This window comes from Apodemus sylvaticus, chromosome 13, assembly GCF_947179515.1.
Source record: "Apodemus sylvaticus chromosome 13, mApoSyl1.1, whole genome shotgun sequence".
Classification (NCBI taxonomy): domain Eukaryota; kingdom Metazoa; phylum Chordata; class Mammalia; order Rodentia; family Muridae; genus Apodemus; species Apodemus sylvaticus.
This window is the reverse complement of record NC_067484.1, coordinates 27,375,559-27,400,534: the sequence shown is the minus strand read 5'-3', so window position 1 is coordinate 27,400,534 and position 24,976 is coordinate 27,375,559. Positions and strand designations below refer to the sequence as shown.

The window sequence follows — 24,976 nt, the reverse complement described above, 5'->3', positions numbered from 1 at the left end:
TATTAACTACCCCCAGCTCAGGGATGGCCCCACCCACAGTGTTCTGTGCTCCCTCCCATTTATCACTAATTAAAAAACAGATCTTATGGAGGCATTGTCTTAATTGAGGTTTCTTCCTCTCTAGCCGACATAAAACTAGCAAGCACAGTCACACAGAAGGAAACTTTCCTTTCGGCTTTATCCTCTCAGGAAAGATGCTTCCCATCTATCCAAGTGCCATGTGAAATATCTTACCTTCTAAGTATTTACAGGCATGTACAGGTGGAGCAACATGGTGTATTTATGAATCCATTCAGGTACTGCAGTCTTGCAAATGTTTCATAACTAATTTTTATGGCGTTTTTGCTGACACGCCTATTTGCTAGATTTTGTAAAATAAATTTTAGAGCTAGTCATTTTATTTTGTATGTATGAATGTTTCCTTCACGTATACCTTCACGTGTGTATGTGTACCATGTGCGTTCCTGGTGCTAGTGGAGTTCAGAAGAGGTCATCAGAGCCCTGGGAAATGAAGTGACAGATGGTTGTAAGCCACTATGTGGGTGCTGGAGTAGAACCCCACTTCTTTGCAAAACCAACACGTTCTTTTAACTGCTGAGCCTTCTTTCCAAACGTGTACTAGATTTTAAAATACAAATATATTTAGGACATAATTATCCTATGCCAGGACAATTCTAAGCACCTTTCTCTATTAATTCTTTTATTCTTTTCTGAAACCTTCAAACACAGGTCCAAACTATTATCCCTGTCTCTGTAAGGAAAAGATATGAAAGCAATGAAGATATTGGCCCAATCGCAACAGTAGACATAGATTTGAACCTTTTGACTTGACTATGGATAATTCACTCTGTTTATTCAGTTGACAGTATAAGAAGATAGTGCTTAGCTATGCTGCTGTCTTTCTTCTTACTACAGTAAGGAGACACCCAACTTTCTTGATGACTGCCTGTAGGAATTAACCTATGGAAGGTGGTCAGGAAGATAGCTTGCTGATAACATCAGTATTTCCTGAGATGAGTGGGTCTTTCACCTGTTAGACTCCAACCTCTGGAAAGTGCAGTGTGGACAAATATGTCTGCCAAGAATCTGCCGACTTTAGCCTCTCTATTCATGACTTTATGCCGTACTCAAGAATTTCTTTGTAGTACATCCTGGACACATTTGTAAGGAGTTTGTGACCTGATTTTTTTTGGTTCAGGCATTCAACAAGAGAACCCATCTTTGACTGGAGCTCACCTGGGTTCCTTTTATACCTTTGAACATTGGATTACAAGAAATTTGAGACCTTGGAATTATCATAATCAGCTAATTTAATGATCTCGATGATTTCCATTAGAATAGTTCATTCTAAAGACACCGTTGAATCTTGCACTGGTTCTGGTTTTCTAAAATTTAATCTGAAACACAGTTTGACATTTTACAAGTGAGAAAGCCACTTGTGATATATGGTTTACTTGAGAAATGTCTTTAGAATTACTGAAAACAAACAAACAAAACATGAAACAATGAACATTTTCTGAGGTCAAAACCATCCAAATTCTTCAAGTCCAGCTCTGTCATTTATTTTTGATGTGTGGCTCGCTTTCTATATGGGTTTTGGTTGCATTATTTTTTCAGAAGCAAACAATACTAAGTGATAAAAGATCACAACGGAGAATGCAGTGTATTGATATGCAAGTAGTGTCTGCTAAGAAAATAGGAACAGAGACCACCCGAGCCACTCGGAAGGGGCTCAGATGATCTGAATGCCCGATAGCCCCCCTTTCCAACTTACCAAGCTGTCTGTAAGCTGCACAGTGTGTTCCAGGTTTCATGAGCTGTGCTGTGCTGGCCTGTGGTGGGCTGTGGTAACACTGCCATCTGAGTCATATACACCCCTCTAAGCAGCTCCTTACTCTATTCCTGTTAACTCCAATGACATTCATTTGTCCATCAAGCTGAACTCAGGTGGTATCTGTACGTTCATCTGTGGTTGGTTTCCTCTTTGGGAAGAGTAGATGTTTGTTCTACTCATGTTTCTGGAAGAGTGTTGTTCAAAATCTGCCTGTTTTCCACAAATGCATAAATAGTTATAAAGCATTATAATGTTTAGAGCCTAAACTTCACAAATTATATATTTGGACAATTGTTTATTCTTTATGTTAAGAAAATTAATATTATAGTGTATCATATTTTAAATTGAAAGTTTTAAGAATAAGTTAATTTTCAATTGTGGCATAACAATAACAGGGATTTTTTAAAAAGTCAATTAATATAAACTGAAATAGCTTCTTAAATGTTTCTTTTTGTTCTTGTTGATTTTCTCTTACTCCCCCTGCCCTAACATTTAAGATTTAACAAGAAAAATCAACTAAGTTCAGATGTTCCTAGTACTGATGGTTGAACCTGGGGCCTTGTTTCTCCTACTTTCTCTGACAACCAATTATAAATTTAATGGTTACTCTAAATTAGAAGGCAACATTTATAATATGCAGAAGAACATAGATACTGCCCCGTTCTTTTATACTTCATCCCTGTGAAGTCCCTACCTCTTCATAAGCCTACAAATAAATCTGAAACTCTCCACAATACTCAAGTAGTTACTCATAACAAAAAACAGCTCATCTTGTGTAAAAATTATAGGAGTTGACCTCCCCCTTCTTCCTTCTTTTTCCCTAGCCCCTACCTTCTCCTTTCCCTTGCTTTCTTTCCTTCCCTCCCTCCTTTCCTTCATTATGTAAACTACTAAGGATGTGTTAATTCTGTGAACAATTGTACTGAATTTCTTTGCTAAGGTCTACAGTTAAATCAACTCTGACACATAGTATGCCATCTATGGCACGCTGCTGTTTGAACAAAACTGCAGATAGAGGGCCTCACTCTTACCTTCACTCTTTATACTCTGTAGCAAGTCATATAGACTATCAGGGATCTTTTCCTATGTCACTGTCATTTGAGGGGCGCCTTCTCTGAAAAGAAAAGAATTACTTTTTTTTGGAGATAGAAGGGCACAGGGAAAGATCTGAGCAAAGAGGTTAGTTCCTATCAGCTTTATCATCCAATCTACCTTAAAACTCATAGCTTTACCAATTTTTTCATGGATTCCTTTGCCTCTGAAGGTGTCTATACTGTGTAAAGTTTAAATAAATTTGCAGGTGTTTTCTTGTTAGTCTGTCTGCTGTTATAAGGGCCTAAGCTAGAAAAGTAAGGTGTGTTTTAAATGTGGTAGCATCCTGGAACATTGGTACGTGTCTGGAACATGTGAGATTAGTTTATCACTAGAAAAATCACCTGGTGTCATCTACTGCATACACCAGTAAGGTAAAAAATGTGATTATTTTTAAAAACTTGTGATTATGTTAAAAAAAATAAAAACACTTGAAGGAATTCACCCATTGATCACAAAAAATTCTTAAAAGAAAACAGAATCAGTGGGACTTTGTTATTGTGGAAGAGAGTACTCCTGACAACCTTTCAGCTCGAATGTTAATAAGGAAAGAGGAAGCTCCAGCAGTAGCTACCAAAGATGCCTGCTGGCACTGCTCATATGGATAGAAGGGGGGAAAGTAACAGGAAAATAAAGGAGAGGCACACAGACGACACCGGAAAGGGTCGGACTTCAATTCCGTATCTCGTACACTTGATACAGAGAACTCAAATGACCCAAAAAACTATGAGTTTCCAGATATCTGAGAGACAACATAGCTACTGAGAAAAGTTCCTAAATTATCAGTGTATACATGAAGTGATGTATATTTTTATATTTTTTAATTTACTTGACAGTGATTAATTGTAGTGGTTTATGTACATCAAAATGTTATTGTTTATGCCTTGAATATATAGTTTTAATTTGTCAATTATGTTTGAAGCTGGACAAAGTAAAATATTACTGATATCAGTGAAGTTAAAGATCACTAATTATAAAATTGGTAAGAAAAACTCATATTAATAGTTAAAGGAAAGAAATGTATCAATAAATGGAAAAGAGAAACTTAAACCGCGTTTTTTATTTTTGACAAAAGCATAAAGTACTATCCCATGGAGCAAAGAAAGTTTACTTAATGCTACTAAAAACACTATAAATTTCTGATTGGGGGAAATGTTGATAATTACCTCATATTATATATAATGATTATATTTAAATTGGCAATATGTCTAAATGTTAACTGTAAAGCAGAACCAAAGTGTTGGGAGGAATTATTTTTGCAAATAGTAAAGTAGGAAAGGTTTTACACTGTCACACAAATAATGAGAGTCACAAAGTTTAAGAATTCCACTTTGTTCCTTAAAAATCAAATCTGTGCTCTTTGGAAGGCATTACTAAGGAAACCAAAATGCTGTTGTATGAGTTACTTTTATATTGTGATAAAACATTATAACTTATGTTATATAAGTTATATGCTTTATATTGTGATAAAACATTATAACTTATAACTTATAGCTTACAAAACATTGTAACTTATGAAAGGCTTTGTTTTGGCTTAATTGTTCCAGATGGTTAGAGTCCACAGTGGTGGGGACTATATGATAGCAGGACCTAGAAGCTGATAGTGCATCTTGAACAGATAGCATTAAGCAGAGTGAACTGGAAGTCAGAGAGACATTTTAGTCTCAGAGTTCACCCCTATTAGCACACTTCCTCCAGGAAGGTTGCACTATTCAACCTTCCCAAACAGTACCAGTAGCCAGAGAGCAAGTGTTCAAATGTCTGAGACTCTGGTGGCAGCTTAGGCAATTTCTTATTTAAACCACTACAGTTGTGAAACTAGAGAAGCCCTTCACAATGTGTATAGATGTTCTTTAAATGCCAAGACTATATAGTTATTAAAATATAAGACAATAATGTGATAGAAATGGACAAAAGTGATTATGTAATAACTTTACAAAATAGAACATACAAAGGACAGATACCCAAAAGATAATCAGAACACATCAACACATATTTTGGTTGTGAGCCTGGCCTTTAATGCCTGGGCCATCTCTCTAGCTCATGGATGCCTAATACATTAACTGTTAGAAATTTACAAATAAAAACCACTAGGAAGCTAACTACCCAAGATCCATTAGAATAGAGATGATCGCAAAGTCTGCCCAGATATGGAACAACAGAACTGATCCATGAAGTTCTTTTAGGTTCTGTCTTAGTCAGGATTTCTTTTCCTGCACAAAACATCATGATCAAGAAGCAAGTTGGGGAGGAAAGGGTTTATTCAGCTTACACCTTCCACATTGCTATTTATTACCAAAGGAAGTCAGGACTAGAACTCAAGCAGGTCAGGAAGCAAGAGCTGATATAGAGGCCATGGAGGGGTGCTGCTTACTGGCTTGCTTCCCCTGGCATTCTCAGCTTGCTTTCTTGTAGAACCGAAGACTACCAACCCAGGGATGGCACCACCCACAATGGACCCTCCCACCCTTGATCACTAATTAAGAAAATGCCTTACAGCTGGATCTCATAGAGGCATTTTCTCAACTGAAACTCCTTTCTGTGATAACTCCAGCTTGTGTCAAGTTGACACACAAAACCACCCAGTACAAAAGTCTTGCATAAAATAAAAATATACTGTATGATTCCCTAGTGACAAATTCTTGTCTGTAGGGAGGCAGAAATTGAAGATGGGCCCAGAGAAACACCAAGAGTGCAATATCTTCATGATGATACAACACATTGTATACATATTTACTCCAGTAAGGCATTAAATATGGAAAAAAAATATAGAAGAGGAGGAGAGGGAGGAGGGGGAAGAGGGGGAGGAGGAAGAGATGGAAGACAAAGAATGAGCCATAGGTAAAGATTTTACCCAGTCCTGTTTTCAGGTAACTGGGAATATTGTAGAATGCCCTTTGGTTGCCAGGCCCAGTTTTAGATCCCAGAGCAACAAGAGGGTGTGGTAATAGGCTCAGGGAAGAAGGCAGAAAGTCAGGAGAGAAAGAAAAAGAAATGTCTGTATTTTCCTAAAAATATCTAACAGGTCGGAGGTGGGGCTCTATGGTGGTAAAGCACTTGCCTCTCATGCTTGAGACCCGAAGTTCCACTGGCACAACTGCGAGAAGCAAATGTTCTATTGTCAGGAAAGATAACATCAGTGATGTCTGATGGAGTGTGACGAAAATATGAAGCTGTCTACAGGGATAAGCAGCTGTCAAGATGACTTTACCCTTTAGATGCAGGGATCTAGTGATTTATACGGTACACAACGGTACATTGGTGATTTATAGAGGGCAGTTATTTGAAACAAAACAAAACAAAGCGTCTTTCTCGTTGGAAGAATTTTAGAGCAGAAACAGGAAGATGTGAAAGTGAGGGGAGCAAGCTAGACCAGAGAGGGTTCCATTCTGGTGCTCAGGCAGGTCCACTAGTTCCTAGGAAATAAAGGATGGGTATGGTCATAACCTAGGGACCAAACAGTATATTCTATCATCTTCCATACATAAATCCCCTTCTATACTTACATGCTTTTGTATTTCTTTCATGAAATCCCTTTCTTGCATCTGAGTTGTAAGTATTGCTTTAAATTCTGAGTTTGAGAAGCTAAGGATTTTTAGGAGCCTGTATGTCCCCCCTGCTCTGTCACGTTTCTCTGGAAGGGGTCATGGAGTGCAAACCATGCCTAAATGGCACCCTTAAGTGGTCTTGTTTTATACTGCGCCAATGGCCTCATGATAAACTCCACCTGGAAGTAAGAAGAAGAGAAAGGGCCTAGGTACTTGGGTGGGATTAAGGTGGTGTACATCTGTGTCCAATGTGTTAAATGCCAGGCCTCTCTCAGTTCAGTCTGAGTCACTGCCACAGTGAGTACACATGCATAGTCTAGCTTCTTTCAATGGATGAAACACACTGAGGAGGTCTGCTGTAACATTACAGCTGTGGCTGCCTTTGTTTTGTCTTCAGAGACTTGGTATAAAAGAGTCCTTCATCTTTCAGAGACTCATGAAAAATGGTCCAAAGCAACGATGATTGCAAAAATACAATTAGCATAACAACCCCTCCCTCCAGGCAGCAGACTGCCTTAGCGAAATCAATCAGCACATTGGCCTCTAAACCTTGGTGTATGCTGCTTATGTGAATTTCTCACAGAACAGCAATCTCCATGCTCTTTTTATAGTTAATTCTTTCTGCAGAAGCCCCAACACATAAAAGTACCTTTCCCCTTAGAATAGAGATCTGTGAATAATACATCTCACAAATACAGTTTAAACACAATAGTCCTATAATTACAAACAACAAATGTCAGGATTCTCTGGTTTTCCCTCTCAATATTGTACATACTATGCCTTTACGGTAATTTTATAAAACATTTGAAAACCAAGATGTTAGAGAATTATATTTACTGATTTAGAGGGAGCCCAGAAGGTAGTTTCTGTCTGTATATAACTGCAATACTGGGCAGTCACGTCAGATGACTAAGACTGAGGATTTACATGCTTACACAGGGAGTCTTGTTGATTTTTAATTTAAAATCTCATCATTTTTTTTGGCAAAGCCTCTCTAAGCAGCATATGGAAAGAGATCTACTCTGGGTACAAGGAAACTTGGCCAGTTGGACAGGTAAGGAAGCTAGATGACTGTGGTTGAGAATGGGCCTTGAGCTACTAGTCTTTGTTCAGGTCTGCAACCAAGGTAGAGCCCGTTATGATGTATCATTTGGTTATGGATAAAAAAATGTGGAAGTGCTTATGGACTGCAGAACTATAATATACAACATTCAAGATGCAAACTTCTCATTTTAATGAATGTTTCATTCAAAACTATTAGAGCATCTCAATAGAAAAGCTCAGCTTTTAAATAATGAATAAGAACACTTAGCAAGATTAATAATAGTCACTTGGCTGAACTCAAATAACGTTTACCTTGCTCCAAATGGATTGCATTTTTAATGTTGTAAACACTTCATGCTGGTGTTGGTATCTGGCTCTCCACTCACTGTGCATCCTACATCAGCACTCACACAAAGTTGATTTGAATACACAGAATACCTGGTAAAAATGTGCTTTTATTTGAAAAGTGTGCAGGAACAGTCACTAAATGCAGCTGCCAACAACACTACACAAGCCAAGATACCACAAAATCATGGAATGCTATGATTTCTGAAGCCACTGGAGTTTTGATACAACAAATAATAACCTGACAACATTTGTCAGAAACCACAACCTCTTCAGGAGCACATTAAATAATCTACATTTAAAGGCTTGGGTTACATTTAAATCATTAGACAAAACGGAGGTCTGTATAGAAAGCAGACAAAACAAACATGCTCAGGTTAAAAAGATTAACAGTATTACTAGAAAGTAAACTTAAGATACCATGGAGCACTTCTATATTAGGAACGTCTCATTTCTGCACACAAAGTAAAACAGGATAGTTTATTTTTCTTAAGTTCAAATACAAGAATCTTTTAGACATAAAATTTTATTTGTACACGGGATTTCAAACAACCTGTAATAGCCTACATTGAATCTAATTGGTTTCCTTGAAAGAAATACAAGATGACATGTTAATTGAAACAGAGCTCAAATTTTTTTCAACAGTAAGATACATTATATATTTTGAATTAAATACAGTGATCTCAAAGTGACTGACAGTCCCTTAGCATCCTACTACAATTGCTGTGATGACCATACTGTACATCTCACCATGACATGTGATCCAGGATAGGAGCAAATTTATTATTCCTAGTTCATGCTAATGGTGTCTGTTTATGAAAGAACGTTTCTGTTGTACCTTTGTTTTTTAAAGTAACTTGGACCTTATGAGTTACTCAAAATTTGTTAAGCTCTATATACACAAAGCCACATGGTCGTGACGCTCTTATTCTGGCCATTTTCCTTTCTATAACAGATTCTTCATTAAAGAATTACATGGAACAAAAGAGTAAGCATATATGACTGAGTCCCGTAATATACAGTATTTGGCATGAGGATAACACTTGCTGGTTAAATAGGGGATCCATTCAGTTAAGGTCAGATAAACTGTCTTCTGTAGGTCCTTCTGTTGACCTTCTCTAGGAACACACTGAAAGACCACACATCTTGAAAGACCCAGTCAGCTGAAGGGTGCTAGCCATAATGGTCAGGACCTCTCAGCAAGGAAAGGAAGCAGAAAAGTACCTTCAAACCATGTTCTTTAAGAGTTGGCATCCTTTTAAATAGTTCCATCATTTCAGGACTGGTTTTACCTTGGTTCCTCCTTATTCTTTGATTAATGATCTTTTCACATATGAAATTACAAAACATGTCAGTCATAAACTGTTGGTACAGAGAAAGCTTCGATAAAGAATCTCTAAATGTTACTGCTGGAAAATTTAAAGTTATATTTTAAGAATATCAGATTCATATGTAATAAATAAAATATCTCTAAGTATCCTAAATATTTGGTAGTTATATATTTTTCTTTCCTTAGTTATAAGGCCATAAACTCCACTAAACAGATCAGAATGACAAGAAAATATTTTCACAGATTTAGTTTAAAAATGATAAATCTTTTTTTCTCCAGTCAACCTATCTTCATTTTCTCCTATATTGAAAAGCTTGACTTAGCTAGCTGTCATCTTATTTCTGTTCATAACTTTTGATCCGCAGTGTCATCATGGTTGGACACCATTCAAGAATTCAATGACAATTTTTATAACGTTTTCTCCATACCCAGTTTTGCTTGTCATTTCTACATCGTGAGACAGGCACTGAAATAACACTCAGTTACTACTCCATACTTAATGTCAGGTCCCAGATCTCTGAAGTCACCTCAGAAATGAGCTGACATTGCCATGGTAGAATATCAAGAAGAAAATTCAATAGATTAAATTCTCAGACAACTATAGTTAGTTTCTTGACATCTTTAAAAATATGATAAAGCTTTCTTTAAAATACTCAGAGTTCCTAGGCCACTTTCAATATTGTAAAGCTTGGTAGTAGAAGATGAAAATCAGGTTTTCTATCACTTTGGCTAATATTAGCTCCTCCTCTCCCCTCCACCTTCTCTGTTCCCTGAGGACAAACCCAAGTTCTCAAATATACTATTCAGAGACCCTACACCTTAGCTTGCCCATCTCCAGAGTTTTATAGAGTTACTACACATCTCAGTAAAACAGAGGTTACAAATGTTACTTCTTTATAGGTTGAATGTTAGAATATAACTCTAAAATCCTCTGAGTGACAAATTATCCATAAATATTGGGTGTGCTACACAGCAAGGAAGGCATTTTTCCCCCTGAGAGAGGAGAGGTCCAGCAGAGTGAATGGTCCCCTTACAGGTGCCTTCAGGTTGTTGACCTTCTCTAGGAACACACTGCATCTCCACACAGAGCTGCCTCCTCCTGGTGCCCTTGGGCACTAATTGAGAAGAAGCCTTGAGTTCATAAATCTGCTCATTTCCAATAGACTCACTCTGGAGCTTAAATGTCTTTGGAATGAGGCTGTTGTTACAGATTTTTAATGTTGTCATGCAGTTATTTATGGGCAAGTTTTCATTTTTTTGTTTTTGCTTTTTTTGATATAAAGGACAATTAAACAATTATTCGAACTTTCTCCCTGTCATTATATCTGTACAGGTTAGCAATCAATAAATGTACAATAAAGCAAAGGCACCCATAGATGCATAGAATGCCTTATGGTTAAAAATTAACAGATTAGATACTTTAGAAAATGCTAGTTGTGTGGGTTTTTTTTTTCAGTGAATTATTAGTACATTGGCTAAAGTAGTAAAGTTTGAATGTTGATACTATTAAGGAGAGATAAAAGTTCATTTCCTTTTAACAATTCCTTTCAGTGAATTATTAGTACATTGGCTAAAGTAGTAAAGTTTGAATGTTGATACCATTAAGGAGAGAAAAAGTAGCATTTTCTCCACTTGGTCATAGCTAAATACCACAATCAGAACAAGACCAGCACTATGTTCTCACCATTGTTTTATATATTTTTCAGAGGACCATTCTTATTTAAGATTAAAATAACATTATATCAATTTGTAGTTAAAATTTTCAAGCAATTGCTAATGTGTGACATGTTAGGAGAAGGTAGCAATAATCTCCAGATCCCAATAATGCTTTTGCATCCTTTGCTAACAATATCAGATGGGTTCGGCTCTATCACTGTCTCTGTGAGACTCTTCAGAGACATCAGATTAGAGAGAATGAGTTATGTGGGTGGAGACAAAACTGGCAAAACATAGGAGTTTGAGGCACTGAGTTCAGGCTGTGTAAACATCAACCAGTGTAAACACTCTAGACTTGGGTGCTGTATCAGAAAGAAGTATTATGTACATTAGATACCTCTCAAAAATACAATTGGTTCACTGAAAGCATTTGGGAGGTAATTATTAAGAGAAAATATCTCAGCTACAGATATATGCTGTAGTGGGATAAAAAAAGATAGTTATTTAAAGTAAAATATGGCAAAAATCAATTTGAAATTGTATAATGAAGTATATAGAACTAGAATCTGAAAATCATAGAAAATTTAACCATGACTGAATAGATTTAGAGGTCGGATGTCACAGTTCACAAACAGAAGTATTTCTAGACCAAGTGTTTATAGCTTATTTTCATTTTCAGCTGTTTGAAATGTCAACCCTCTAGGGCTTATTACCCCATACCTATTACTCTTGTAGGCACACTTTAATATTTACAGGCACCATTGCCCTCTGCTTCATGCTAGTTAGCAACAATGTTCTTCAAACATTGTGAAAAATACTATTCTGACAATTGTTAATCTTCGTGTAAGCAAGCCAATTATGTGACTGATTACATAACTGGGCCACAATGGTAAACTGAGAGATAGATGAAATCCCTTCATCACCATAGGGCTCACCATTCTCTGTTATGGAAATCCTGGTATGACTTGAATCAACCTGAAATAGATATAGCAGGCTCACGACATTCACCAGATTTTGCCATAGCCATGGTCATTTCTTTCCACTTTGCTTCCAGAAGACACATTGCAAAAATCGACTGTTATCTGTCTACCCTTATGGCACAGACATTGAGACCATGAAGAGCATCCCAGCTGGTGAGAATTGAAAGGAATCTTAATGGAGAATGAAGTGTACAAGCTGGAGTGCTGAACTGTTGACACTGAGAATTGTACTAAGTGTGAATCCTATCTAAGCCTCCACATTGTGTGGCTTAGTGGCACAGTTCTGGTTCTAACTTGTCTTAAAAAATATTTTGTGTGCATACGTCCTTGCATCTGTCTGACTCAACAGTGGACAGAGGTTAGCAGAAAGAAGTTGGATATGGCCCTGGATTTGATTTTGTAATGTTTGTAACTTTTAAAGGAGGCAAGGCATGCAAAAGTTTGAGACTGGAAATGTTTCAAAGGATGAGAAACTATCCTGTTACAAATTGTAAGCTCACTATGAAAACAGAAAACTCCAAGACATTTTTCTTTATTATTAACAGTATATTATTGTCTTTGTTATTGGTAAAATTGACAATTTTAAATATTATTTCAGTAATATTGGCCTATATGTATTCCAAATTACAAGTAATAAAAAGTAATACAATTTGAGTTTTCACAATGATAAGAATATCTGTGATTGATTCTAGAAAGAAAAGATAGCTTTCAGGAAAACAAAATAAAACATTGACTGTAGTTTTGATGTGTTGAAACACAGATCCATTCTTGCTAATTTTTCAAGTACGCCTCAAATATAGCTATACTTCCTCCTGACAAAGTATAAAAAATTATAATAAAGAATGAAGCATCAATTTTTGGTGATTAATGGCATGAAAATTCAGGGTGACCATAATTATTGGTCCCTAATTACTTTGATGTTATTGACCCATGAACACACCTTCACTTCTGTAACGCTTCAAGGCAGGTGTAAGTGTGGTCTAGAGGAAAAATAAATTTAGAATTTCTAGTGCTTTTGTAAAATGAAGTAAAAGTCATAACTAATAATCACTCTATTTTCTCTCAGCAACAAATTATATATTTAGAAACTGTAAGACTAAATATTAAGTTTTCTATTACACTTGTAAGATATATACAATAAAAATGTTTTACTTTTTCTTGTGACTCTTTCTAAGAATTTGATAAAAATTAAAAATAAAATGTGAACTTGGGCACCATCAGAAATGATGCTAAAGGTTTGGATCATTTGAATAGGAGTCTCTGAAGGCATTGACAATTCAAACTGGTGATACTAGCTTCTAATCTGCTTCAGTGACATTTGTGTAAGTAACTCTCTCTCAGACTTAACTCAAAGATACAAATACGGTATACCCATGTTTTATTTTCTACCAGGGAATTTTCCTCATATTTTTTCATCCAAGGTCCTGTTCTTGTCTCTCTGCCATTTATTAGGGATATAAAAATGGCATAATTACACAGCTTCCTACAGAAGCGGACCATTCACCTACCCATGACTTTATCAGTAACTCGGTACAGGTTTCTGAGCAGACACAGTCATTTTTAATAAGTCATGTAGAATTCTTTGTTATGTATCCATTTTTAGGAATATGTCTTCCCCAGTGCAAATATAGAAGAAGTATGAGTCATACTCCACATAAGTAGATGAAGGCAGAGATCATCCTTTTAAATTCTCCTTTTAGATAGCCTCTTCCTTTCTTCAGGATGGTAGTAATATGTGCTTTCATTTAAAATTCACCGATACTTTTTTTTCCATATACAGAACCTTATAAAAATACCATGGAGAATTCACAATAGTGAGATCACCTTAGGACAACTTTGATTTTTGTTTGGAAGGGACTTGGAATAACAGTACAGTTCTTTTAACACTATGACTATTCTGCTTTATTAAAATAGATTGGGGTCCGGGGAGAAAGGCGTGCCATTGCACATGAGCTACTACTCAACAACAATGTTGTGGTTTGTCATTGTTTCGGGACATTGGATTTGGGTGAGCTCTCCATCAGCAGTTCCTCTGAGCATCTAGCAGGCACATTTCTTTTCTGCTGGCTTTTCCCCATTCAGCTTTCCAGAATTTCCACCATTGATAGTGTCCGGAACCTGTGTCTTCTCCACACACTTTTCCATTCTCTTCATGATTAAGTCCAGAAGGGTTTCCACTGACTTCTCTACATTCTGTCCTGTTGCTGCACTTGTTTCGAAGTATGGTATGCTAGCATAGAAAAAAATGAAAACCAGATTTTTCAAACTGATTTGTAAAATGGCATGTATGAATTGTATATGTATATATGTATGTGTATGTATGTCTGTGTATTCTTTTGAAGTGTATGTGTATCACAGACAGATTAACTCTAGCTAACTAACAAATGTATTACTTCACAAACTTACATTTTATTGATATTCAAACTCTGTCATTCTTCAAGAATATATACAGTGTTACCATCAATAAATGCAGTCACCATATAGGGACATTTTGAACATAACTATTTTCTTGTATAATACAGATAGTAATATTTCACACAAGATCATTTCTAAAGCAGATTTGGGTTTTATTTTTAATAATATATTTTTTAAATCTATGTGTTTATGGACATATGTGTGAGTGTTTATGTGAGTCTGTATGTGTGCACACACATGGGCCTGCACACATGTGCATAAGAAAGCCAGAAGAAGGTGTCAAGTCCCCTAGACCTGGAGTTACAAGTGGTTATAAGTCACCTGATATGGATGCTGGGAACTAAAGTGATCCTCTGAAAGAATGCCAGTTGTTCTTAATAACTAAGACATCTCTCCAGTCCCAGAGCCGAGGTTAATTAAGGAGAGGGCAAAGAAGTCTGCTGTGAGATTCTGTCTCCTAGAAATGACAGAGAAGCAACACCCACAACACCTCAACAATATAGATGCCTAAATAGAAGCTGGGAAATGACATCACTATTTGAAATGTCAACATTGGTAGGGAAGCTGCATAGGGCCACACCCCTAGAGGAAGAGCTACAGTCAATTAAGGGCTGCCAAGAGAGGAAGAATTAGTCTTCCCCAGAGATGAGCACCCTAAATGGTTATCCCCATGGGTCAGTCTCACTCCCCCAATATACACACAAGCAACACTAAACGAGCTGAACACGTTGCAGTTACATGTGTGAAAGTGAAGTAATTACATTTTAATTTTTAAGGTATTGTTCTTTAAGAACAAAAATTTTGGCATAAATTTAAATTTAGTACAGTGTTCAACAAAAGGAGAGATACCTAGGAAAACCCCACCGGTTGCCAAGAGCCTCTCAAGAGAAAGTAGTCTCTGAGAGATCAGAAGCAACACGGGCCACACAAGGGAATGGCATGCACTGTATGGCTGGTAAAGAGATTTTTTTTCCATTTATTATGTATAAAGTATTCTGCCTGCATGAATGCATGCAGGCCAGAAGAGGACACCAGATCTCATTACAGATTGTCACAAACAACCATGTGGTAGCTGGGAATTGAACTCAGGACCTCTGAAAGAGCAGCCAGTGTTCTTAACCTCTGAGCCATCTCTCCAGCCCTCCTTCCTTCTTCTCTTTCTTGTTTTTAAAGTAAATAAAAATGAATGAGTTGTTCTGTCATACAGTTGGGACCCCATTATGTGGGAAGCCCTCACAGGAGGTAGTTAGGAAGCTGAGGTCAAGATGTCACCATTGCTTTAACACAATGAATTAAATAAGGCAGTAAGAGAAAGCCTAAACCAGAGCTCGGTAGGACCACTAACATTTTACTTTCCTGTAGCCGATCACCTAGAAACTTGATTTTAAAATGCCCCATATATTAAATATAATATTCATGGGAATGTAAGCTACATTTATTTGGCAATAACAGTTTCAGGGAGAACTAAATTTTAAGGAAGCAACTTTAAACAAGCAACAGTTGCCAATACACAACAAAGACTCAATAAATGTTAGATTCTATTATTAATACAATTTCTGCAAAATGTGTGTATGTGTGTGCACATGCACACACGCATGTGTGTACACTCATGCATGTGGTTTATATGTATGTATGTATGTATGTGCAAGCATGCTCCCTTGTGAGTCTCATCTCATTGTCCTACATTGAATCTGACACTCATCAATTTTTCTAGGCTTGGTGGCTTTTCCCTGAACTGTAGTTATAGGCATATTCTGCCATGGCCAGCTATTACATGGGTGCTTGGGACCCAAAGGGAGGTCCTCACTCTACCCAGTGAATCATCTCTCCATCCTGAGGAGTCTTTTGAACTCACCATGTTTTCTGATTCAAGGGCATTCCTTCACCTGTCTAGTTCATGGCTCTGTTTCATCTCCGTAAAAGGTCAGATGGTTCCTGGTGAAACTGACTTACCCGTATTTTTCAGCCAGTTCCCGTGCTTGTCGCTCATTGACTTCTCTTTGGTCTGTCAGGTCTGCTTTGTTGCCAATTAATACTATGTCTGGATTTTCACAGTAAGCATTTGCCTGCAGTTGGCCTTGGTAAGAAAGCAGAGGGAAACAGTGGGTTAGTCACAGACAAATGGTGTCAAAGGCTGCTCGTGTACTCCCGGTTTCCTATTCCAGTCGGTCATCTACAGCTGTGTTGGCTACAAGTACTGACCAGCCTTGTCAGCTCTCCTCAATCATGTTTTTTTTACATCTATAAAGTAGAGCTGACACCTGACAAATTACAGAGAGTGACACTGACAGACAGGTACACAGGAAACACCTGAATCAATCAATACCTTACTGCTTTCCTACACCTGTGAACGTGCCCTCTGACCTATGTGGCTTCCTGCCCTCAGATCCTCTGATATAAGTGGGGTTGGTAGAACATGATGGTGCCATTAGATGGCGGCTCTCCTCCCTTCTCCTAACATCAGAGGGATGATCTCTGAAATGGACAGGCTTTGAAAAATAAGAAATACAGGTAGAAACAAGTTGAACCTAACATCTTTCTTCTCTTTAGGCAACCTCTCTCTGTGTGTGTGTGTGTGTGTGTGTGTTTGTGTGTGTATGTGTGTGTCTTAATAGGGAGAGAGAGAGAGAAATAACCAAATAACAAAGAAAGGAATGAATGAAGCATAAAGAAGAATGGAGGAAGAAATGTAGAAAGTGAGAAAAGAAAATGAAAAGAGAGCGAGACCAGTCCACCTGTGTTTTCTGCTCATTATGGCCTGCTATGTGCCATATAGCCACGACTGAAGGAAACACACAGAGTCATCCAGTCATATCAATGATCAGAGCGTTAGAAACTCAGAAGTTATTAGACATGGCAATTAATTATCTTAAATCCCAATAATATTGTCCTGGAGACTTGAGGGAGAGGACCATCTGCCTTCAAAAACAGCAAACAAACCATTCTCTGAAAGAATCTAATAATCTTATTATTTCGTAGTCTCAACAGAATCTAATCATAGTACCAGAATTTGGATAAGGACATACAACATTCAAAGGAAATAAAGATAGATCCTAGGGTAAACATTAATTTGGAGAGGCAATTAAAAAAAGGCAGGATTTGTTGATACTATCCCTATTGGCTACAACTGGATACTGAATTCATATTCAAAAACACATATAAAATTTTACCTATCACTCTATTTAGTGCATTATTAGTTTTCTATAATGTGCTATAATAAGTAGAAATAGAGCAATATAGACATAGGTGAAAACAGCTAGAGGCTGAACATATACAAAGTGCTAAAAAAAAAAAAAAACAAAACATTGCATTGGGGCAAAGGGGTGGAGTCTTTTCTTTTCCTGTGCACAAATTCTAGGCCGTAAATAGCAAATGAAACAAGTAAATGTATGAATCTGTAAGGATGTTGGGTGGTGTAGTGTCCAAATGGACTGTTTAGTATTGCAGGGGCACATAGTGAAGACAAATCCTCCATTAGATGGAGCAGCAGGTCAGAAAAGGCCTCTCCAAAGAGAAAAATAAGGTCTAGGCAAAATCTTGGGAAGGAAAGAAGTGGCATGGGGCTATCAGCTGCAGAAGAGAAATCCAGGCAGAGGGAAAGGAAGGGTCAAATGTTTTCAGGCAGGAGTGGGCTTTGCCACACTGGAAGTCTGTGTGCTGAGGGTCAGAGATTGGAGTCTCAGGAGGAAAGAAGACAGGAGGCTTCATTGTTCATGACGTAGCTGCAGGACTTCAGCTTTTATTCCAAGTTAAGTATGAATCACAGACTCCGAGGGGTCTTAGGAGAGGAGCTGAAGTGGAGGCTGGAGAGGTTATTTGATTTTGTGAGTGTGCATATGTTTGCACACATGTGTTTGTATAGATATATATGCATGTGTACTTGCCTGCCATTTGGGACCAGAATTCACAGTCATGCTATTTTTCAGGTGCTGTATGTCTGTTTATCTCATGGATTAAAGGGCTGTCTAGGAGGCCCCAGGAAACCTCCTGTCTCCACTGTTCTAGTGCTGGAGTAGAACTACAACTATTGGCCTATTTTTTTAAACATGAGTTCCTGGGCACAAGTCTTCATGCTTATACGGCAAGTGTTTTACTGACAAAGCATCCTATTCATCCTTCTTTAGTAACATTTTGTTCAAGTAAAACCTAGCATGAGCTGTTTGATTCCCAAACCAACACGGTTGACTCTTCTCCAGAGAAGTTCGTAGTCTAGTTAACCCTTTCATCCTTGACAATTTTGTGGGGATAGCATCCCCTCCCAAGAAACATTTTGATTGTTCTCTGTGTCTTACCTAAGCAAGTCTAATATGATATATGTTATCTTTCACTTTGTAAAAAGTCTAAGACTTACTAAACAAGTGGAATTAATGCCTGCTTAAAACTAGAACACTAAAGACCTTAATAGAGAGATAGTCACATAGGCTTCCTCTAAGAAGAATGTCAAAGAAAAACAGTATTGTAATACATGTTAATTGACACAAGTCACCCCTCTGGAGATGATACAGGCTATCATCTATACGAAGCTATGCTTGTGTCTTTCAGAGTTCACTTGTGGCTGTATTCCAAAAAGCAAACAAGCCCATAGGGTTGCTGAGTTCTGAAGAAGCTGCCTGTGTGTATTACCCAACCCACTTACTCATCCAGTTTCTGACATTCAAGAAGCTCTGTTGACTGGTGAGGTCAAACATTAGTAAGAAGCCCATGGCATCTCTGAAGAAGGCGGTGGTGAGACTCCGGAACCTGTTGATGAAGCACAGTGACTGTTTCTCAGTCCACAAACCAACAGTCAAGGACAAACATACGTACACACCATGCCTATGATGAGCCCTTATCATCCTTGATGGACATGTGAGAGTAGGCCAGAAGTGGCTGTAGGGCAGGAAGGGAAGATTTGCTTGAAGATGTTTTTTAAAGACATCTTTCTGGCTTTATGATGCCATGGTCCTAATAGAGAGTTACATTTAATCACCAACTGGCCATAGCAACCTCTTGGAATTGTTTTCATTTTGCCTTAAGGCATCTTCTGGTCCATAATTAAAATTTAAGCCTATTTATAGTGGATTTTGACTTAAGCTTTTCATATTTTCTTGTCTGAGCACAGAAGAAAAGCAGACACATAATTAGGCTGAGAATGACAGCTCCAGCAAGCCCAAGAGGCACATCACAGCTCAAACTGAAAAGGATGGTGAACTCTCTATAAAGGCAGTTGCGGGTGAGACTCTCCCTTAGGTGGATGTGTGAGTTCCCTGTGGAAGAGGATCTGGGTGGGGGATGAACTAAAGAAGGACAAGGGAAAAACTCAGGAAATGGAGCAAGGAAGTGAGAGTATTCATCCATGGCAGAGGACTGAAAGTAAACTCTTGTACAAATGCTAAGACATACTCTCACAGACCCTTTTCCCTGGCCCTGCTCTGACTTCTGTAGTGAAGATAAAGATGGGGTGAGGGCCACAATGACATCATCACAGGGCAAGACTGAAGAATGCACACAGGGACCAGTGAAGCTTTGAAGTTAACCATGGCATTTCAGAAATGTACATAGCTCTGAACTAGAGAAGTCCGGATTTGCTCTCCTCAGTGGTTTTCTAATTTTTGGTCTCTCATTTCTGCTTTATAAATAGTTCAGGTTGATGTTCTCAGAGTTCTGTTCTGGAGTCATCTCATTGGATGCACATGTACTTGAGGAAGTCATTTATTTCCTTGGCTTAGCTGTAGTCTGTACATTGAACAGCGCAAGATATGGAGACTTAGCTTTTTGCTGCCCTTTGCCCGTTGCTTCAGAGATTTTGCCACACTGGCAAAATTCAGGCATTTCTAGCATCACAATTCTCCTTCCTGTCTTCTTTTTCAGGCAAGGGCATCCTCTACCTACGGGAAGGTCCTAGTCTCTTCCCTCTTTACCATCTATGCATCATCAAGGCCTGCATCCCCACCGCCTCATCTCCTTATACTATATCCCACTACACCTGCCTCACGCCCAGCATCTCTTACCCTCAAGTACCATCTTCTCATGACCAGTTTTAGGGAGCCCTCATTTCTTCCTGTTGATTTATTTTCGCTAACACCATTTTTAATGATTACGGATAGCTCTTAGGAGAGCCCCCAAACATCTCACTAAGCCAAGCTCTCTCAACTCCCTAGGCCTCATCTCTTGCCTACCCACAGGCATGCTAATCTCTTCCTTTTGAAAAAGTTCACTGTCTCCCCTGGGCTCTCTCACATGCTGGTTGTTCTGTGGGTTGCCTCCCACTACTGTTTCCTCTTCCTCTGCCTGTCCTTTAGCCTGGATTGCACTCCCTCATGCATTGTGTATGAGTGTAAATGTAACGCACCAGTGGAATCTCTGCTTCTTCCTGGAGCCTTATGGGAACCTGCCTCTTCCTGGAGGGCTCACTTACTACCTTCTGTCTTCCTACTGTTGTCCTGGGGCCATGCTGAGATTTACTGTTGTCTACACTAATCTGTAATCTCCAAGGAAAGAGGAGCAGTGTTTTCAACTTAGACCACAGCTTATTTTCAATTCCCAGAATATCCTGCTTACTTACAAAGGGCATTTTGATGTTAAAGAAAATAAGGAAAAGACAGAGTATGGTACCAAGATTCCATATTCTTACAGGTTTTAACTAATGTCAAAAGAGAGTTACCTTAAAATATGGGGAGAGAGATGAAGCACTCATTTCTAGTGCACAGCATTGCCATGATGCCAGGAGGTGTAGGTTGTAAGTCCAAAGCATCACTTATTTTCATCCATGTAGGTCTGTGACTGCCATTGCCTTGGAGTTCTTAGAGAGCACAGGGATTCTGTAATACTGCTTTCTACAGAGAAGCTGAGCCTCACTGAACTGTTTCTTATTTATCATACTCTGTGGCTGAGAAAAATGATCTTTGGTGTGTGTGTGTGTGTGTGTGTGTGTGTTTAGGACAACTGTGTGTTATTTTCCTTATTGCCAAGAGCACATACCAAAGCAATTGAAAAGCACACTTCTTGCAGTCATCTGACTGAAGCAACAGTTCTTTCACTAACAGCCACACAGACGGGACACTGTTGCTGTGGTACAGGATAGCATACCAGACCATGTATCCTTTGTTACCTTTCCTTCCATTATTCCCTGGAAGATTTATGCAACTGATACCCAGTCATATGCCCTCCTCTCCCATCTCATTTAGTCAATGACTCAGCAGGGTGGGAAAAGTTAACACTCCAGATCACAATAGATCCCCAAGTTAGATACCTTCTTATTCTTTCTCACTTGAGAGGCATAAGGACTGGACCCTTTGCGTTCACATAGGATTATGTAGTTTCCTGCTTTCCCAGGATCGACTCTTATCAATGACCATTACCCCTATCCAAATTATTCTGTCAGATGCCCCAAGGCATAGGGCTGAGTCTTGTGGTATTGTTTACATAGTTGCCTAGCTACACCTTATATCCACAGCATACAAAATTCTCAAGGGATGAATAAGCCAGGAGTTACTAAGACAGCTCCTCCCATTCCCCATTTGCCCCACAATGCAGCTGTATTAAGGGGACAGATGAGAGCAGTCGGCTATCATGCAAGGCTGACATCTCATGTGTGAGGACATATGGGACGCACTTTTTTTTTTCATATTGCCTCTTCAAAAATGAATAAAATTGGTCTATAAAACATACATCTCTGTGACAACAAAGCTGACATATGAAAGGAGACTCTTATGAGGAATGACTTCAGAGGAACCAGCAGTGCTGAAGGCTGTGTGTAAATGGAATTCACAGTCAAAAAAGCTAACAGAGAGGGCCCGGCACCTCTCCTGGCATTTACACTCACTGAAAGCGAGAACATTTTGGATGCATTTCAAAAATATGGGTGTTTACAAGCATCAGCATTGTAAGACATATGATGCTGAAGCAGGGGCAAGATGTCATCCACATATCTTTGCTGTCATTCTGCTGTCACTTTTACTTTAATCTGATAGTCGAGGGTTTTATTGAATTAGGGTCTTTAACACTTGGAAACCTTGGGTCCCAAAGGAACATGTTTTCATTGAATAATGGACTGTCGCCACAAGCTCCAAGCCACTAACACTACTGGGTATTGTTTGTTATTCTGCATAGGACAGAAGAGATGATGCTAAAAGACTAGGAGGAATTCTGCTCACGGCTTTGTTGGGATGTGATGGCCGCAAGAGAGTCAACAAAGGACAGTTCGATATTAGGAAAAAATTACTGTATTAAACAGTGGCACAGCATTCGTTTAGTAGAGTTATAGTGGCAGGACATAGGTGTCACTAGTTTTCGAAAGAAAGTGGGAGTTGCTTACTGGCTTCACTGGGAAGGTGGAAATTGAGCCAAGGCTAGTGGGAGGAGATGGGGGAAGGTTGGAAAGACGTTAAAGGGCCTAGGCCTTCAGGAGATGGCTCAGTGGATACTGTGCTTGACACACAAGCAGACTCCATTTTGGATCCTCAGAGCCCACACAAAGCTAGACATAGTAGTGGCCATCTTTAATCTAAGTGCTCCTTTAATGAGATGAGACACAGGGACAGGAGGACTCCAGGAAGCCTATGGGCCAACTGGCTGGTATGCCCATCAGTGAATAGCAGGCAGGAGACCCTGTCTCAAACAATGTAGAGAATGAAGACCTGAACTCCTACATCCAAGGCTGGCCTTCCCAGGCATTTTATGGCACATGCATGTTCATAGACACACAATGGGCATGTAAACATGCCCACATATATATGTACATCATACATAATACATGTGAACATGCACACATCAAACACAGACATATACAGAGTTCAAAAAGATACTCTAGATATCAGGCAGTGGTGTGAGCCAAGTCTGATCAAGAAAAAGAGATCACCAAGCACATGGCAAAGATTCCGGGTGGAGGAAGAGAAAGACAGGAAGGGCGCAAGCACCTTTTATTCAACACTATCTGTGATCAGTTCTTGCAACAGTGTTAATTCTCCATCTTCACTAGAGTAAATCTGGAGATGTTTTTCCCCACCAGGAAGTATAAAGATTTATGTAAATCTGATTGCTGTGTTCTGCACTAACTATGCACTTCCAGTATAGATAATGAACTAAAAGTCATGGACTTTTATTTCTTGATACACATGTCCATCAGTTGTTTTGTTCTGTTCATTTGTTTAGTCTTTTGAGACAGAGTTTTCCCTCATTTGATAACCAAGACTGGCCTCAGATTTGAAGCAATCCTCCTGCCTCAGATTCCTATTGTTATAGGCATGAACCATCACACCAAGAATAGGTACCTATTTTGAAATTGGTAGGAAAGTTGGATATCATTTCTTTTTGGGGTACATTTCTCAAGGTTTTCTATGGGATAGGTAGCTAGAAATAAAGTAATTTCCTGTTACCGCTCTTGTCCAGCAGTGTCCCAAAGCTGCAGATGTACCTTAAACGCTTTTCCTGAAGCTCCATCTGCTCCTTGTGTGTCATAAACCTGGAAAACACAATGCTTCTGAGTTAATATTGCTTTAGGTTCTGTCAACAGTCTAGTTCTCTGGGTTCACTCAGCATGTTTTTGTTGATTACGATAATCAAAGTTCATAGTGCAGAATAAATATTTGCTTTATTTTCCCCTGAAGTATCACATATATCTCACTTTTAAATGTCAAGTACAGTTTGATTTTCAACACAGTTTGGGCATACTGCAGACTTAAATTAGACACCTTCTGTCATTTCCTCATGTAAGCAGCAGGCATCAGATTATGACTCCTGCAAGAGGTTCAAATACTAACTTTTCATAGAAACTTTGACTATTCTTTATTTTATCAGCAAAATTGAGACCACCACTGTTCTATTCTCCAGTTGTAATAGACTTAAAGTAAATTCCAGATGGGAAAAAAAATTGACACAAAGTTTTCTTTACAAGTACCTGTGTAATTTTTAGCATAGAATTGACTTTCAAAATGACTTAGGTAGAAAACATACACAGAATTTCTCAATAGGTTGAACTGAGACACTTGAACCTCTGTCTTTTACACCCCCGCTTCTTTTTGAGGGTCTTGGTAGATCATGCTCATGAGCTAGTGGAAATTTTTTTTATGGGGATACCTTTAAAAAAATAAAAACAAGATTTCTACCTAGATTGTTAGGTGTTGCTAAGGGAAGAAATCAGAGGAATCATGGGAGTGCTGGAAACAGAGATGCCCCTAGCCTATTGGCTCTCAGATAAGGCATAGGAAAGGATTCAACTTTTCACGCAGTGGCTTTCCACCAAGCATTTCCTGTGGGATTTGTGACATCAACTGGAAGGCACAGTCATCTTGGCAGTCAAGAATACCATGGGTGGCAGGAAATCTGGCTACGCTTATGTGCCTATGCTACATGCCTCACATGTCACAATATCCTTCTTGCTGTCATTAGTGTCTAGCATAGGAGGAGGAAGTGGTGTTGTGATTCTCACTTAAACTCCCTTATCATGGAAAATAGCGTGGATGGGTCTCACATTCTGTTCATAGCAAGCCAGTGATTGATGGCTGAGGCTACACAGATATAAAAATGCAGCAAGAATGTACAAATCTCATGCTCCTGCTATTTGCCAATCATACTTTTAACCTCTTTGTTAGGAATACGGAAGGGAGCCCTTCAGTGTCTAAGGAATTTATCTCAGACCAGTGAGTTAATGCGTCTAGTCTAGTACTTTAATAAGTCAAAATTTGAAAGATTTCCTTAAGGAATATTAGAAAACACATCATCCACAAAATAAAAAAAAAAGAAAGAAAGAAAA

At 38.5% G+C, this 24,976-nt stretch overlaps 2 protein-coding genes across 3 annotated transcripts in view; both read right to left on the bottom strand.

The window, feature by feature from the left end:
• Positions 1-24,976, bottom strand: part of C13H18orf54 (chromosome 13 C18orf54 homolog) — a 624,273-nt gene that overhangs the window by 83,841 nt on the left and 515,456 nt on the right. The window lies entirely within an intron of this gene.
• Positions 7,954-24,976, bottom strand: part of Rab27b (RAB27B, member RAS oncogene family) — a 65,473-nt gene continuing 48,450 nt past the window's right edge. The window contains exons 3-6 of one of the 2 annotated variants that reach the window (XM_052155966.1): positions 23,601-23,686; positions 18,881-18,984; positions 16,198-16,321; positions 7,954-14,059 (exon numbers count right to left, since the gene is read on the bottom strand). In XM_052155966.1, coding sequence (XP_052011926.1) covers positions 13,870-14,059; positions 16,198-16,321; positions 18,881-18,984; positions 23,601-23,686 — 504 coding nt within the window. In that variant the 3' untranslated portion in view covers positions 7,954-13,869. The remainder of the gene's footprint in view (positions 14,060-16,197; positions 16,322-18,880; positions 18,985-23,600; positions 23,687-24,976) is intronic. The other variant, XM_052155967.1, reaches the window with a different exon arrangement.